Source organism: Dendrobates tinctorius, unplaced genomic scaffold, assembly GCF_039654945.1.
Source record: "Dendrobates tinctorius isolate UK_male_01 unplaced genomic scaffold, ASM3965494v1 ptg000115l, whole genome shotgun sequence".
Classification (NCBI taxonomy): domain Eukaryota; kingdom Metazoa; phylum Chordata; class Amphibia; order Anura; family Dendrobatidae; genus Dendrobates; species Dendrobates tinctorius.
Window position 1 is genome coordinate 23974405 of NW_027361783.1, and position 12173 is coordinate 23986577.

General features: G+C 48.6%; 1 protein-coding gene across 3 annotated transcripts in view; it reads right to left on the reverse strand.

The window, feature by feature from the left end:
* Nucleotides 1-12173, reverse strand: part of PSMG2 (proteasome assembly chaperone 2) — a 31201-nt gene extending 19028 nt beyond the window's left edge. The window contains exon 1 of one of the 3 annotated variants that reach the window (XM_073590050.1): nucleotides 12036-12173. Coding sequence is in view for 1 of the 3 variants with exons in the window: in XM_073590049.1 (XP_073446150.1) it covers nucleotides 11841-11897 (57 nt within the window). In the remaining 2 variants the exon portion in view is untranslated. Of the gene's footprint in view, nucleotides 1-11652; nucleotides 11672-11840; nucleotides 11980-12035 lie in introns of those variants that run through there. The other 2 variants (XM_073590049.1, XM_073590051.1) reach the window with 2 other exon arrangements.

Here is a 12173-nt window from a genome sequence, read left to right on the forward strand (position 1 = left end):
CACTTGTTATTCAATGTTACACATGCCAAACATGAAATAAAACATCTAAGGCCGTCTGGCCACTAACTAACAATAGCAGGCTAACTACAAAATAAACCTATATAACAGCAAACAAGTCCATGTAATCTTACTGTGTCAGCTCCCAGCTCAGCAGACGAGACAGACTGAGAGATCCCAGCTCCTCCTGATTATATCAGCTGGACCAGTCAGGAAACCAAAACCTGGATTGAATAAGTGGAGGGGGAACTACCAGTCCTTTCCATGCTGATCACTAAGGAAACCAGGACTGGATTACAGTGAAATAAACTAGCTTCATCATCAGTACAAGGAGACATATGAAATGAAACGGGGAGAAATATACCTGTTTTCTAGTACCTCTCCCCTTGGCACCTCACACACCCCCCTCCTCTGTTCGAGCCCGTGGGGTCGGACAAGACGAGTCACCAAGCAGTGCGTTCTAGACAACGCATCTGCATTTCTGTGCGCTGTGCCCGCCCTGTGCTCAACGGAAAATTTAAACCCTTGTAATGCTAAGAACCAGCGTGTCACCCGCGCATTGTCTTCTTTTGCCCGGGACATCCACGTTAGGGGCGAATGGTCCGTCACTAGGCTAAACTGGCGACCTAGTAAATAATAGCGCAACGTGCACAGGGCCCATTTCACAGCCAGGGCTTCCCGCTCAACTATACTGTAGTTCTTTTCTGCTCTCGTAAGCTTTCTGCTTAGATAGGCCACTGGGTGTTCCTCGCCATTTACTTCTTGAGACAAAACCGCGCCGAGGCCCACCCCAGAGGCGTCCGTTTGGACAATAAACTCCCATTTAAAGTCTGGTGCAACTAACACTGGTTGGTCACAGAGGACTGTTTTCAATCGCTGAAAGGCCTCCTCTGCTTCTGTGTTCCACTTTATTGTGACAGTTTTCGACCCCTTAGTAAGATCTGTGAGAGGAGCTGCGATGGTCGCAAAATGTTTGATGAACCGCCTATAATAACCAACGATCCCTAAAAAAGCTCCAACCTGTTTTTTGGTTACCGGTCGTGGCCAATTTTGAATAGCGTCCACTTTATTGGCTTGAGGCTTCACGACGCCTCTCCCTATGCTATATCCCAGATAGCGAGCCTCTTCCAATCCCAACGTACATTTCTTGGGATTGGCAGTCAACCCAGCTGTTGTTAGGGAGTCTAAGACGGCTTGTACTTTTGACAAATGCATGTCCCAGTCATCGCTAAAGATAATGATGTCGTCCAAGTACGCGGATGCATACTGGCCATGGGGTTTTAGGACAATATCCATTAGACGTTGGAAGGTGGCTGCGGCACCATGCAACCCAAATGACATATCTCGGTACTGGAATAATCCCTGGGGCGTAACAAAGGCAGTTTTCTCTTTGGCTGATTCCGTGAGGGGAATCTGCAAATAACCTTTTGTTAAGTCAATAGTGGATATGTACCTGGCCGAACCCAGTCTCTCTATCAGTTCATTGACTCTTGGCATCGGGTAGGCATCGAATTTCGATACTTCATTTACTTTCCGAAAATCGTTACAAAATCGGATAGTCCCATCGGGTTTGGGCACCAGTACGATAGGGCTAGCCCAATCACTCCGGGACTCCTCAATGACCCCGAGCTCTAACATCTTCTTCACTTCCTGGGAAATGGCTTGTCTCCGAGCCTCCGGAATTCGATATGGTTTTAGCCGTACCCGCGCCTGTGGATCAGTAACAATGTCATGTTTAATTAGGTGAGTCCGGCCAGGAAGTTCCGAGAAAATATCTGCGTTCCTCTGTATGAACTCCCTGGTCTCTCGTTTTTGGCTTTCGGATAGCGTGTCTGCAATACCCACTTCTGGCGGAGCTACCTGGGGGTCCTTTACCTTAGAAGGTGGTGCCCCTCGAGGCCCATCCTCAAGGGCAGCTCCTGCCACCAGACTCTCCCTGTCCCGCCAGGCCTTAAGCAAGTTTATGTGGTATATTTGTTCGGGCTTTCTCTTGTCTGGTTGGTGTATCTTATAATTTACTTCACCTATTCGTTCCAGCACTTCATATGGTCCCTGCCATTTCGCAAGAAATTTATTCTCTACGGTAGGCACCAATACCAACACCCTGTCTCCGGGTTGAAAGACTCGTGTTTTTGCCGCTCGGTTGTATACCGTGCTTTGGGCATGTTGTGCGCGCTCTAAACACTCTTTAACTATTGGCATAACTGCTGCAATTCGGTCCTGCATAAGTGTTATGTGTTCAATTACACTGCGATAAGGAGTCACCTCTTGTTCCCAAGTCTCCTTGGCAATATCTAACAGGCCTCTAGGACACCTCCCATAAACCAACTCAAAAGGTGAAAAGCCTGTGGAGGATTGGGGTACCTCACGTATAGCGAACAGGAGGTATGGTAGTAGGGCATCCCAATCTCTCCCGTCCTTATCCACCACCCTTTTCAACATTCCCTTTAAGGTTTTGTTAAAGCGCTCCACCAAACCGTCAGTCTGAGGGTGATATACTGAGGTACGCAAATGGGAGATTTTTTAGTTTACATAAATCCTTAAGTATACGAGACATAAAGGGGGTCCCTTGATCCGTAAGTATCTCTTTCGGAATGCCGGTGCGGGAAAACATATTAACCAGCTCCTTTGAAATTGATTTCGCAATGGCATTCCGCAAGGGCACTGCTTCGAGATAATGCGTGGCGTAATCCAATACTACCAAAATGTACTGATGACCCCTGGCAGATTTAACTAATGGACCGACTATATCCATTGCTATCCTCTCGGAGGGCACCTCTATTATTGGTAAGAGCGCTAAGGGGCTTCTAGAATGTGACATAGGTGTGGTCAATTGACACGTAGGACATGACCGACAGTACTGGGTCACGTCTCCCACTAGACCCGGCCAAAAGAAACGTTGCAGAATATGGTGTTTTGTCTTTTCTACTGCCAGGTGTCTTCCCAAGGGATGTTTATGTGCCAACTCCAAAACTACCTGGCGAAAGGACTTAGGTACCACTAGTTGTTCTACCACCACCCCTCGCACCTTGTCTATGTGATACAACATATCCTGCTGCACTGCCACGTGTGGGAACTCGTTTTGAGCCCCTGGGTACAATGGTCTTCCCTCGGAGACCTTTAGGTTTTCCCACACCCTTGCTAGAGTAGGATCCTGGTGCTGAGCGGTCCCGAACTTACCACGGGCCACCTTAAGATCAGGCATTTCTAAAACATCCTCTAGCTGGTCTGCCTCGCCTGCATACACAGCCAGAGGAGAGTCTGCAGATTCTAGTACTTCCTCTGAGATGGGTTCTCCGTCTTGCTGCAATGGTTCAGGGGCTAGCTCCGGAGTACCGTCTTAAACTAGAGGGTTCATGCCACTTTTGAAGTTCCACAAGTCCCAAAATAAGGGAAAGTCTCTCCCCAGGATTACACTGTGTCCCATAGACTTTATGACTGCCGCCTGATGTCTTTTGGTCCCTACTGGCGTGGCAAGAGTAACCCAGGCAGTGGGGCAGTTCTTAGTATCCCCATGGATGCAACTAATGCCCACGGTTAAGTTCATTAGGGCGCTAGAGTCCACCAAACTGGCATGTACCAAAGTTACTTGACTGCCGGAATCCAAGACGGCATTCACACTATAACCGTCAACCTCGACGTGGCACACGTGTTGTTCATTTCCCGTGAGGGTCTCAGCCACACAGACTGACTGCACATATAACGAAAGACGCCTCATAGCGTTACAGTCCATTGGCTCTGTAGTCATTGGGCAGTTAGCTGCTACATGGCCAAGCCCGCGACATCGCCAACATTGTATAGGCCCTTGTCTCCTCGATGCGAGATCCCAGACGAGGTCTGCTGGCTTGATGTGAGCCCGTACCTCCTCCATAGTCCTTTGTAGGTCTGCTACCCTTCATTACGACGTTCTCTTCTTTTGAAGATGAATTAGGTTTCGCAGGACTCTCCAGCGATTTCTTGGGGAGCCAGTGGGGTGCTAACGTCCCTTGGAGTAGGCTTTCAGAAGCATTGTAGCGTTCGACCATATTCACCAACTGGTCAGCGGTAGTTGGGTCACCCTGTCCAACCCACCTCTGGATCTTAGCGGGTAAGGACCGCAGGTACTTGTCTAGAACAACACGCTCCACCATCTGTGCGGACGTCAAAGCCTCTGGTTGCAGCCATTTTTTTACTAGATGGATGAGATCATGCATTTGTGAGCGGGCTGGCTGATGCTCCACAAAATTCCATAAATGCACCCTCTGTGCACGTACATACGTGTTTACTCCCAGCCTTGCCAGGATTTCACCTTTGAGTTTGATATAGTCCATAGCATCCGCTCCACTCAGATCGTAATAGGCCTTTTGTGGACCTCCGCTCAGAAATGGCGCAACTACCTCAGCCCATCTGTCCAGCAGTAAGTGCTCACGTTCTGCAATACGTTCAAACACAGTGAGGTATGCTTCCACATCATCGTCTGCGGTCATTTTAAGCAAAGTCTTCTGTACGGCTTTCTGCGCACTAGCAGCGCTTTGTGCACGGTCTCCCTCATCTCGGGGTTGCCGAACCAAGGCCTGTTTTATTGCCTCCAACTGCTCTTGCTGCATCTGGTGTTGCTGCTCCAGAGCCTTCTGGAAGCAAGTATTAGTCTGCTGTTGTTGCACATTTGCTTGCAATAACTGCTTCACTAGTTCCTCCATATTACAGGACTCTTGGCTCTTCAAAAGCGCAGAAGCTTTCAGCCAGGACATACACAGCGTTTTCTCTGCAGTCACAGTCCAGCAGCCACAAGTGCCCGCATTCGAAACACCATATGTGGGGAGTAGATAGCTCAGCTGGGATATTTGCTTTGGCACAAGAGTGTGTCGTTACGAAGTCACTTCAGCAGACTAGCAAGTTCCACATGAATATGGACTCGGCATATTTATTGTGCACACTTGTTATTCAATGTTACACATGCCAAACATGAAATAAAACATCTAAGGCCGTCTGGCCACTAACTAACAATGGCAGGCTAACTATAAAATAAACCTATATAACAGCAAACAAGTCCATGTAATCCTACTGTGTCAGCTCCCAGCTCAGCAGACGAGACAGACTGAGAGATCCCAGCTCCTCCTGATTATATCAGCTGGACCAGTCAGGAAACCAAAACCTGGATTGAATAAGTGGAGGGGGAACTACCAGTCCTTTCCATGCTGATCACTAAGGAAACCAGGACTGGATTACAGTGAAATAAACTGGCTTCATCATCAGTACAAGGAGACATATGAAATGAAACGGGGAGAAATATACCTGTTTTCTAGTACCTCTCCCCTTGGCACCTCACAAAATATATATATATATATATATATATATATATATATATATATATATACACACACACACACATACACATCCACACATATACACACACCTATATATACTGTGGTACAGTAAAGGGTGTTTTACTGGATGGGAGATACATTTCTCCCAGCAGATTAATGTTTGGCCGGGTTTTTCCCTAAAGACAGGACCTGCGATGATGTCGGTCACGTGATCAGCCCATGTGATGTCGACCTCACCTGTGGGAGGGGTTATGGGCTATGTAATGGAGGTTGGTGTTTGGCACATGGTGAGAGTGTGTCTGGAAGTTGCAGGAACTTGGCTGGACTTAGCCTGCACTTGTATACCGGAGCCCCCGTGCTCCAGGACTATAGCAGCAAGACTCAACAACCCTGGGAATGGCACCTGGCGGATGCCGCGGACCTGGCAGCCGCTTAGTTAAGCCCGTGTAAGGGGCGAGTCTGGGACCAGTGGTTCTCCAAGCTGGAGTATATTTATGTTTTTCCTTACTTTGTTAATCTGCTGTTTGCAACGAGACATTAAACCACTGAAATTGGATTTAAGCCTGTGTGTTGCCTCGTTACTGCATCCCTGCCATTACCTACCAGAGCGAATCCCTACAATTGGTGGACTGAATGCAGGCAAACGCAGTGAGGCCAGGCTGTTTTTCTTATTTTTCATTTGTACCCCAGCCTATGTCCTGGGTGAGACGAGTGGCACAGACACATGCGGGGGAACTTTCCAGAAATGGAGGCCATGGTAAAAACGCTCAGAGGCCATGCGACAGCAGCAGCAGGCTACACAGCAACAGCAGGAGTTCATGCGACAGCAGCAGAAGGCCATGCGACAGCAGCAGAAGGCCATGCGACAGCAGCAGAAGGCCATGCGACAGCAGGCTATGCAGCAGCAGGAAACCAATCAGCTGTTGATACAGCATATCACAGCAGCGCAGACAAAAGGAACTAACCGGGAAATTAATGATATCCGGAAAGCGGTTAGTACAGCGGTTCCCAAAATGGAGAAGTCAGACGATGTGGAGGCGTACCTGGAGATGTTCGAAGGAGTCGCTGAGAGAGAGAGAAGCTATCCCGGGACCACTGGGCAGAAATCATAGCTCCGTTTCTTGCCCCAGGACCTTTGAAAGTGTATCAGGACCTACCCACGGAGAAAAGGGTGGACTACACTGTCGTCAAGGGTGAGATACTGGCACGTCTTGGGGTAAATGTGGTAGTTTTGGCCCAGCGGGTACACCAGTGGGTGTTTACCCCCTCCAAGCCGGCTCGGTCCCAGTATTACGACCTGATGCACCTGTTACCAAAGTCACTGCAGCCTGAGGTGTTGTCCGCCAGGGCCATGCTGGACCGCAAAGTGACTGATAAGTTCTGGAGGGCTTTGCCCTCCTCCCTCCAGACATGGGTTGGACAGGCATCCCCTATTAATGCCATGCAGATGACAGACCTCATAGAAAGGTATGGGTCTACCAAAGAGCTACAGGGGGGACTCCCCAGAAGGTAACAGGAAGATCCCCAAGTCTCCACCCCTGGTTCAGCGAGCGTAGCCCAGGAAGGCCGCTCAGTACTTATCTGGTGGAAGTAAGGAGCCCCATAATCTGCTGGCGGTGCCAGGAACCAGTTCATATGAGAGCTGATTGCCCCCACCTGGCTGAGCCCATGGACACAAGATTTGGGTACCGCCAGTCTCACTTTGCCGAACCGATGTGTACAACGGGCACCCCGAAAGGTCCCACTATGGAACATTTGTGTCGGGTTGACGTGGAAGGCACCCCGGCTGTGGTCCTATTGGACTAAGGGAGTCTTGTAACCCTGGTACGAGCCCATTGGGTACAAACCAGCGAGTATACAGGACGGAAAATAAGGGTGTTGTGTATACATGGGGACTTAAAAGACTATCCCACCGCACTAGTGGTGATAAACACGCCAGCGGGAAGGCAGTGCCACGAGGTGGGGGTTGTGACTAATCTGCATTATGAAGTGATAATTGGAAGAGACTTTCCTTTATTTTCTGTGCTGTGGCCATCTGTTGTCCCACCCACGGAGCAACTGCCGGCACCAGAGGCAACCAGGTTACATTCTCCAGAAGTAGGGCATGAACCTGGTGGCTCAGAGGAAGAAGTGCTGGCGGTAGGGGTAACCTTCCCTTCGGTGGAGGAGGGGGAAGAATTCTCCCACAGAAGTATTGGCTGGAGAGGTGGAAGACTTGCCGCCGGGACCCGAGTTGTCAGACTTGAATGTAGCAAGTGACAATTTTGGTACGGCGCAACTCCGAGACCCTACTTTGGCCTGGGCCAGAGAAAATGTACTGTTTGTTAATGGGGTACCCCAACAACCTGAGGCAGCTACAGTGTTGCCACGCTTTGAGCTGAACCAAGATTTGTTGTACCGAGTGGAGAAAATACGTGGGGAATTGGTAGAACAGTTACTGGTACCTCAGGCATATCGTAGGCTTGTAATGGACTTAGCGCATGCGCATGTACTTGGGGGTTCTCGCCCTTTGAACTATTGTACGGCAGACATCCACGGGGCTTACTTGATATAGCCAAAGAGGCCTAGGAGAACCAACCTACCCCCCACAAAAGTGTGAGAGCATGTTGCAAAAATGCAAGAAAGAATGGAGATAGTCCTACCCTTAGTCTGGGAAAATATGGAGGCAGCACAACAGTCACAGAGTCGGGTCTATAACCAGGGGGGCTCGGGTAAGAACCTTTAGCTCTGGGGATCGGGATTTGGTACTTCTGCCTACCGTAGATAGCAAATTTCTTGCAAGGTGGCAGGGACCCTACGAGATCATGGAAAAGGTGGGGCCAGTAGACTACAAGGTACACCAGCCAGGACGGAGAAAGCCAGAACAGGTTTACCATGTTAATTTGCTTAAACCATGGAAAGATAGAGAAAACCTTGGTGGGGATAGTCCGCTGCCTGAGTTTCAGATGGAGAAGGCTCCATCACCTCGGGGCGAGGCAGGAGAAGCCCAACCCGCAGTCAAAATTACAGACACTTTGTCTCCTAGACAGGTTCAGGAGGTCATTAGCCGAAATATAGATGTTTTTTCGGAGCTCCCCGGACGCACCTTCCTAATCCAACATGACATTGTCAAGGAGCCACAGGCCAAAGTCCGACTAAAGCCTTATCGGGTGCCTGAGTCCCGGCGACAAGCCATCTTGGAAGAGGTAAAAACTATGCTACAGTTAGGGGTCATAGAAGAGTCCCAAAGTGAGTGGGCCAGCCCAATAGTCCTAATACCCAAGCCTGATGGGTCTCTAAGATTCTGTATTGATTTTAGAAAACTTAATGACATTTCAAAGTTTGACGCCTACCCTATGCCTCGGGTAGACGAGTTGATAGAGCGATTTGGGCAGGCACGGTATTTTACAACTCTGGACCTCACAAAAGGTTATTGGTAGGTACCCCTAACAGAGGCGGCGAAGGAAAAACCTGCTTTTGTAACACCCGAGGGGCTGTTCCAGTATAAGGTGTTACCCTTTGGGTTGCATGGCGCACCAGCAACATTCCAGTGATTAATGGATATTGTTCTCCGTCCCCATCGCCGCTATGCCTCAACCTATCTAGACGATATTATTGTGTACAGCACCGACTGGGAAAGTTACTTAGCAAAAGTACAGGCAGTGATAGACTCTCTGCGACAAGCAGGGATAACTGCCAACCCAAAGAAGTGTTCCATAGCGTTGGAGGAAGCTCGGTACTTGGGTTACGTCATTGGGAGAGGAGTTCTCAAGCCTCAAGTAAACAAAGTGGAGGCAATTCAGAACTGGCCCCGTCCCCTCACAACAAAACAGGTAAAAGCCTTTTTAGGTTTGGTGGGATGTTACAGGCGGTTCATTCCCAACTTTGCAACCCTGTCCGCACCTTTAACAGGCTGCTTAAAAGAGAGGAAATCTGTGATGGTCCACTGTAATGATCAGTTAGAGGAGGCCTTTACAAAGTTAAAAGAGGTACTGTGTTGTACGCCAGTCCTGATCACTCCAAATTTCTAAAGAGAGTTCATTGTGCAGACAGAAGCCTCCGAGATAGGGCTCGGGGCCGTGCTGTCTCAGAAGGTTAACGGGGAAGAGCATCCCGTTAGTTTCCTAAGCCGGAAGCTTACCCCAGCTGAAACCAGGTACAGTATTGTGGAGAGAGAGTGCTTGGCCATCAAGTGGGAACTGGAGTCATTGCGCTATTTGCTGGGGAGAACATTTTGGTTGATGACAGATCATTCCCCTCTTACGTGGGTGAGTCAAGCTAAGGAGAGGAATGCCCGAGTCACCAGGTGGTTCCTGTCCCTGCAAAATTTTAAATTTTCAGTAGAACATCGGGCAGGCAGACTACAGGGGAATGCAGATGCCCTGTCCAGAGTTCACGGTATGTCATGTGTCCACCCCCTTAGGGTTGAACATAGGAGGGAGGTATGTGGTACAGTAAAGGGTGTTTTACTGGATGGGAGATACATTTCTCCCAGCAGATTAATGTTTGGCCGGGGTTTTCCCTAAAGACAGAACCTGCGATGATGTCATGGTCACGTGATCAGCCCATGTGATGTCAACCTCACCTGTGGGAGGTGTTATGGGCTATGTAATGGAGGATGGTGTTTGGCACATGGTGAGAGTGTTTCTGGAAGTTGCAGAAACTTGGCTGGACTGAAATTGGACTTTAAGCCTGTGTGTTGCCTCGTTACTGCAGCCCTGCCATTACCTACCAGAGCGAATCCCTACAATACATACATATAGACATACGGCAGAGAAAAAGGGAAAAAAGTATTTATTCAGCCACCAATTGTGCAAGTTCTCCCACTTAAAAAGATGAGAGGCCTGTAATTGACATCATAGGTATACCAGAACTATGAGAGTCAAAATAGGAAAACAAATCCAGAAAATCACCTTGTCTGAATTAGTAAGATTTATTTTGCAAATTATGGTGGAAAATAGAGATCTGTCTGTACTCTCCGTAAAATCCTTTTGTCTGAACCAATCATTGGGGGACACAGACCATGGGTGTTATGCTGCTCGCCACTAGGAGGACACTAAGTGAACACAGAAAAAAAGTTAACTCCTCCTCTGCAGTATACACCCTCTCGCTGGCTGTGATTTCCCCAGTTTGGTGAAAAAGCAGTAGGAGCATTACATAACATAACAATAACATAACATAATAACCATGTCAAAGCCTAAGAATGTTACAGTAAACCAATAGAAATAGGCTAAACAGGGTGGGTGCTGTGTCCCCCAATGATTGGCTCAGACAAAAGGATTTTTTGGTGCGCACACACCGTGTAGTTACTGTTCATCTGAAAACCACAAAAAGAGGAAAAAAATTCTCCAAAAAATTCAGTTACAAACCAGACAGGCCCAAATGCATCTGCACTAATCCAGGGTCCGTTGCACCCTGGATTAGTGTAGTTACTGTTCATCTGGCAAGAAGTCATCTGACACCATAAAAGGACATAATAGCAGTCATCAAAGGGTTAAACATTCTGTGCTGATCAGAAAACAAATCTGGCAAAGGTTAGATCAGACTGAAGGTGGACCAGCATCATAATGAAGAGCGCAGTGATGGAGCCCATCAGGTCATGTACATACAGAAGAAATATAGATATATATTACATATACACACATTCTTTCTATTGAAACATGTTCTCACAGACAGTCTCAGGAATCTATATTTATTCCCTACTCATAAACGCTGACATAATTATGCAATGTCTCTCTACTAATCAGTCTGCCTCTTATTAAACTCTCCCCTCTCCAATCCATCCTGAATGCTGCAGCTAGGAACATATTCCTCAACAACCGCTACACCGATGCCTCCACTCTGTGCCAGTCATTACACTGGTTACCCATCTATTACAGAGTTCAATATAAACGTATCACTCGCACCCACAAAAAATCTCCATGGTTCAGCACCACCCTACATCTCCTCCCTCGTTGTCTACCACCCTACCCGTGTCCTCCATTTTACTAATGACCTGAGATTAACATTCTCAATAATCAGAACCTCCCGCTCCCGTCTCCAAGACTTCTCACATGCTGTGCCAATTCTTTGGAATGCACTACTCAGGATTCAGGAAAGGATTAATCCCCAATACCCACAGTTAAGCGTGCCCTATAAACATGTCTTCAGACTCGCCTGCCACCTCACTTCTCTAACTATACACATTTTGCCCATACAAGATTTTCTTCATAAACCAGGACCCTGGTGTCATCTGCTCACACCCTCCATGCGCTTATTAGCCCTCAGTGTCCGTACAGTACACACACTGGCTGGTGACCGCTTCAAGTAGCGTTAACCCTGTTATGGCTGGTCGGTACTAGACCAGCACTGGTTCCCTATCGTAGCCCACCTATCTCCTCACACACTGTAAGCTGCCAGCAGCGCCCTCACTCCTGTATCTCCTGATTGTTATTCTGTGATGTCTTCTATTGTCTGTACAAGTCCCCTGTAATGGAAAGTGCTCGGCGCCATAGAAATAAATCATTCCTGTGACGCAGTAAACATGGCTTCCTGTCAGTGTCAGCAGCGGGCACTCACCAGTATGAGGGAGCAGGCCGCAGGGGGACGCCATTCTCCAGCTGCCGGCACGAACATGACTGCGCTCTGCACTCGGCGCACACCATACACGTCACTCAGTCAGCGGCGTCTACAAGGACCCCGCTGTCATGGTGTGCAGCTGCCCGCCTGCATGCCTGTACATCGAGCCTCTGAGCTGGGCGTTATAGAGGTTACCTTTATGCCTGTATAGAACCAGCGTCCTTCACAGGCCCCGCTAATACAGCTGTCTGAACAGAGTCCTGTAGAAAGCTGCAGTCAGGCTCTGTGCGGAGCAGCCTCCCGCCGTGCTGCCCGGAGTGCCCGCTTCTCCGC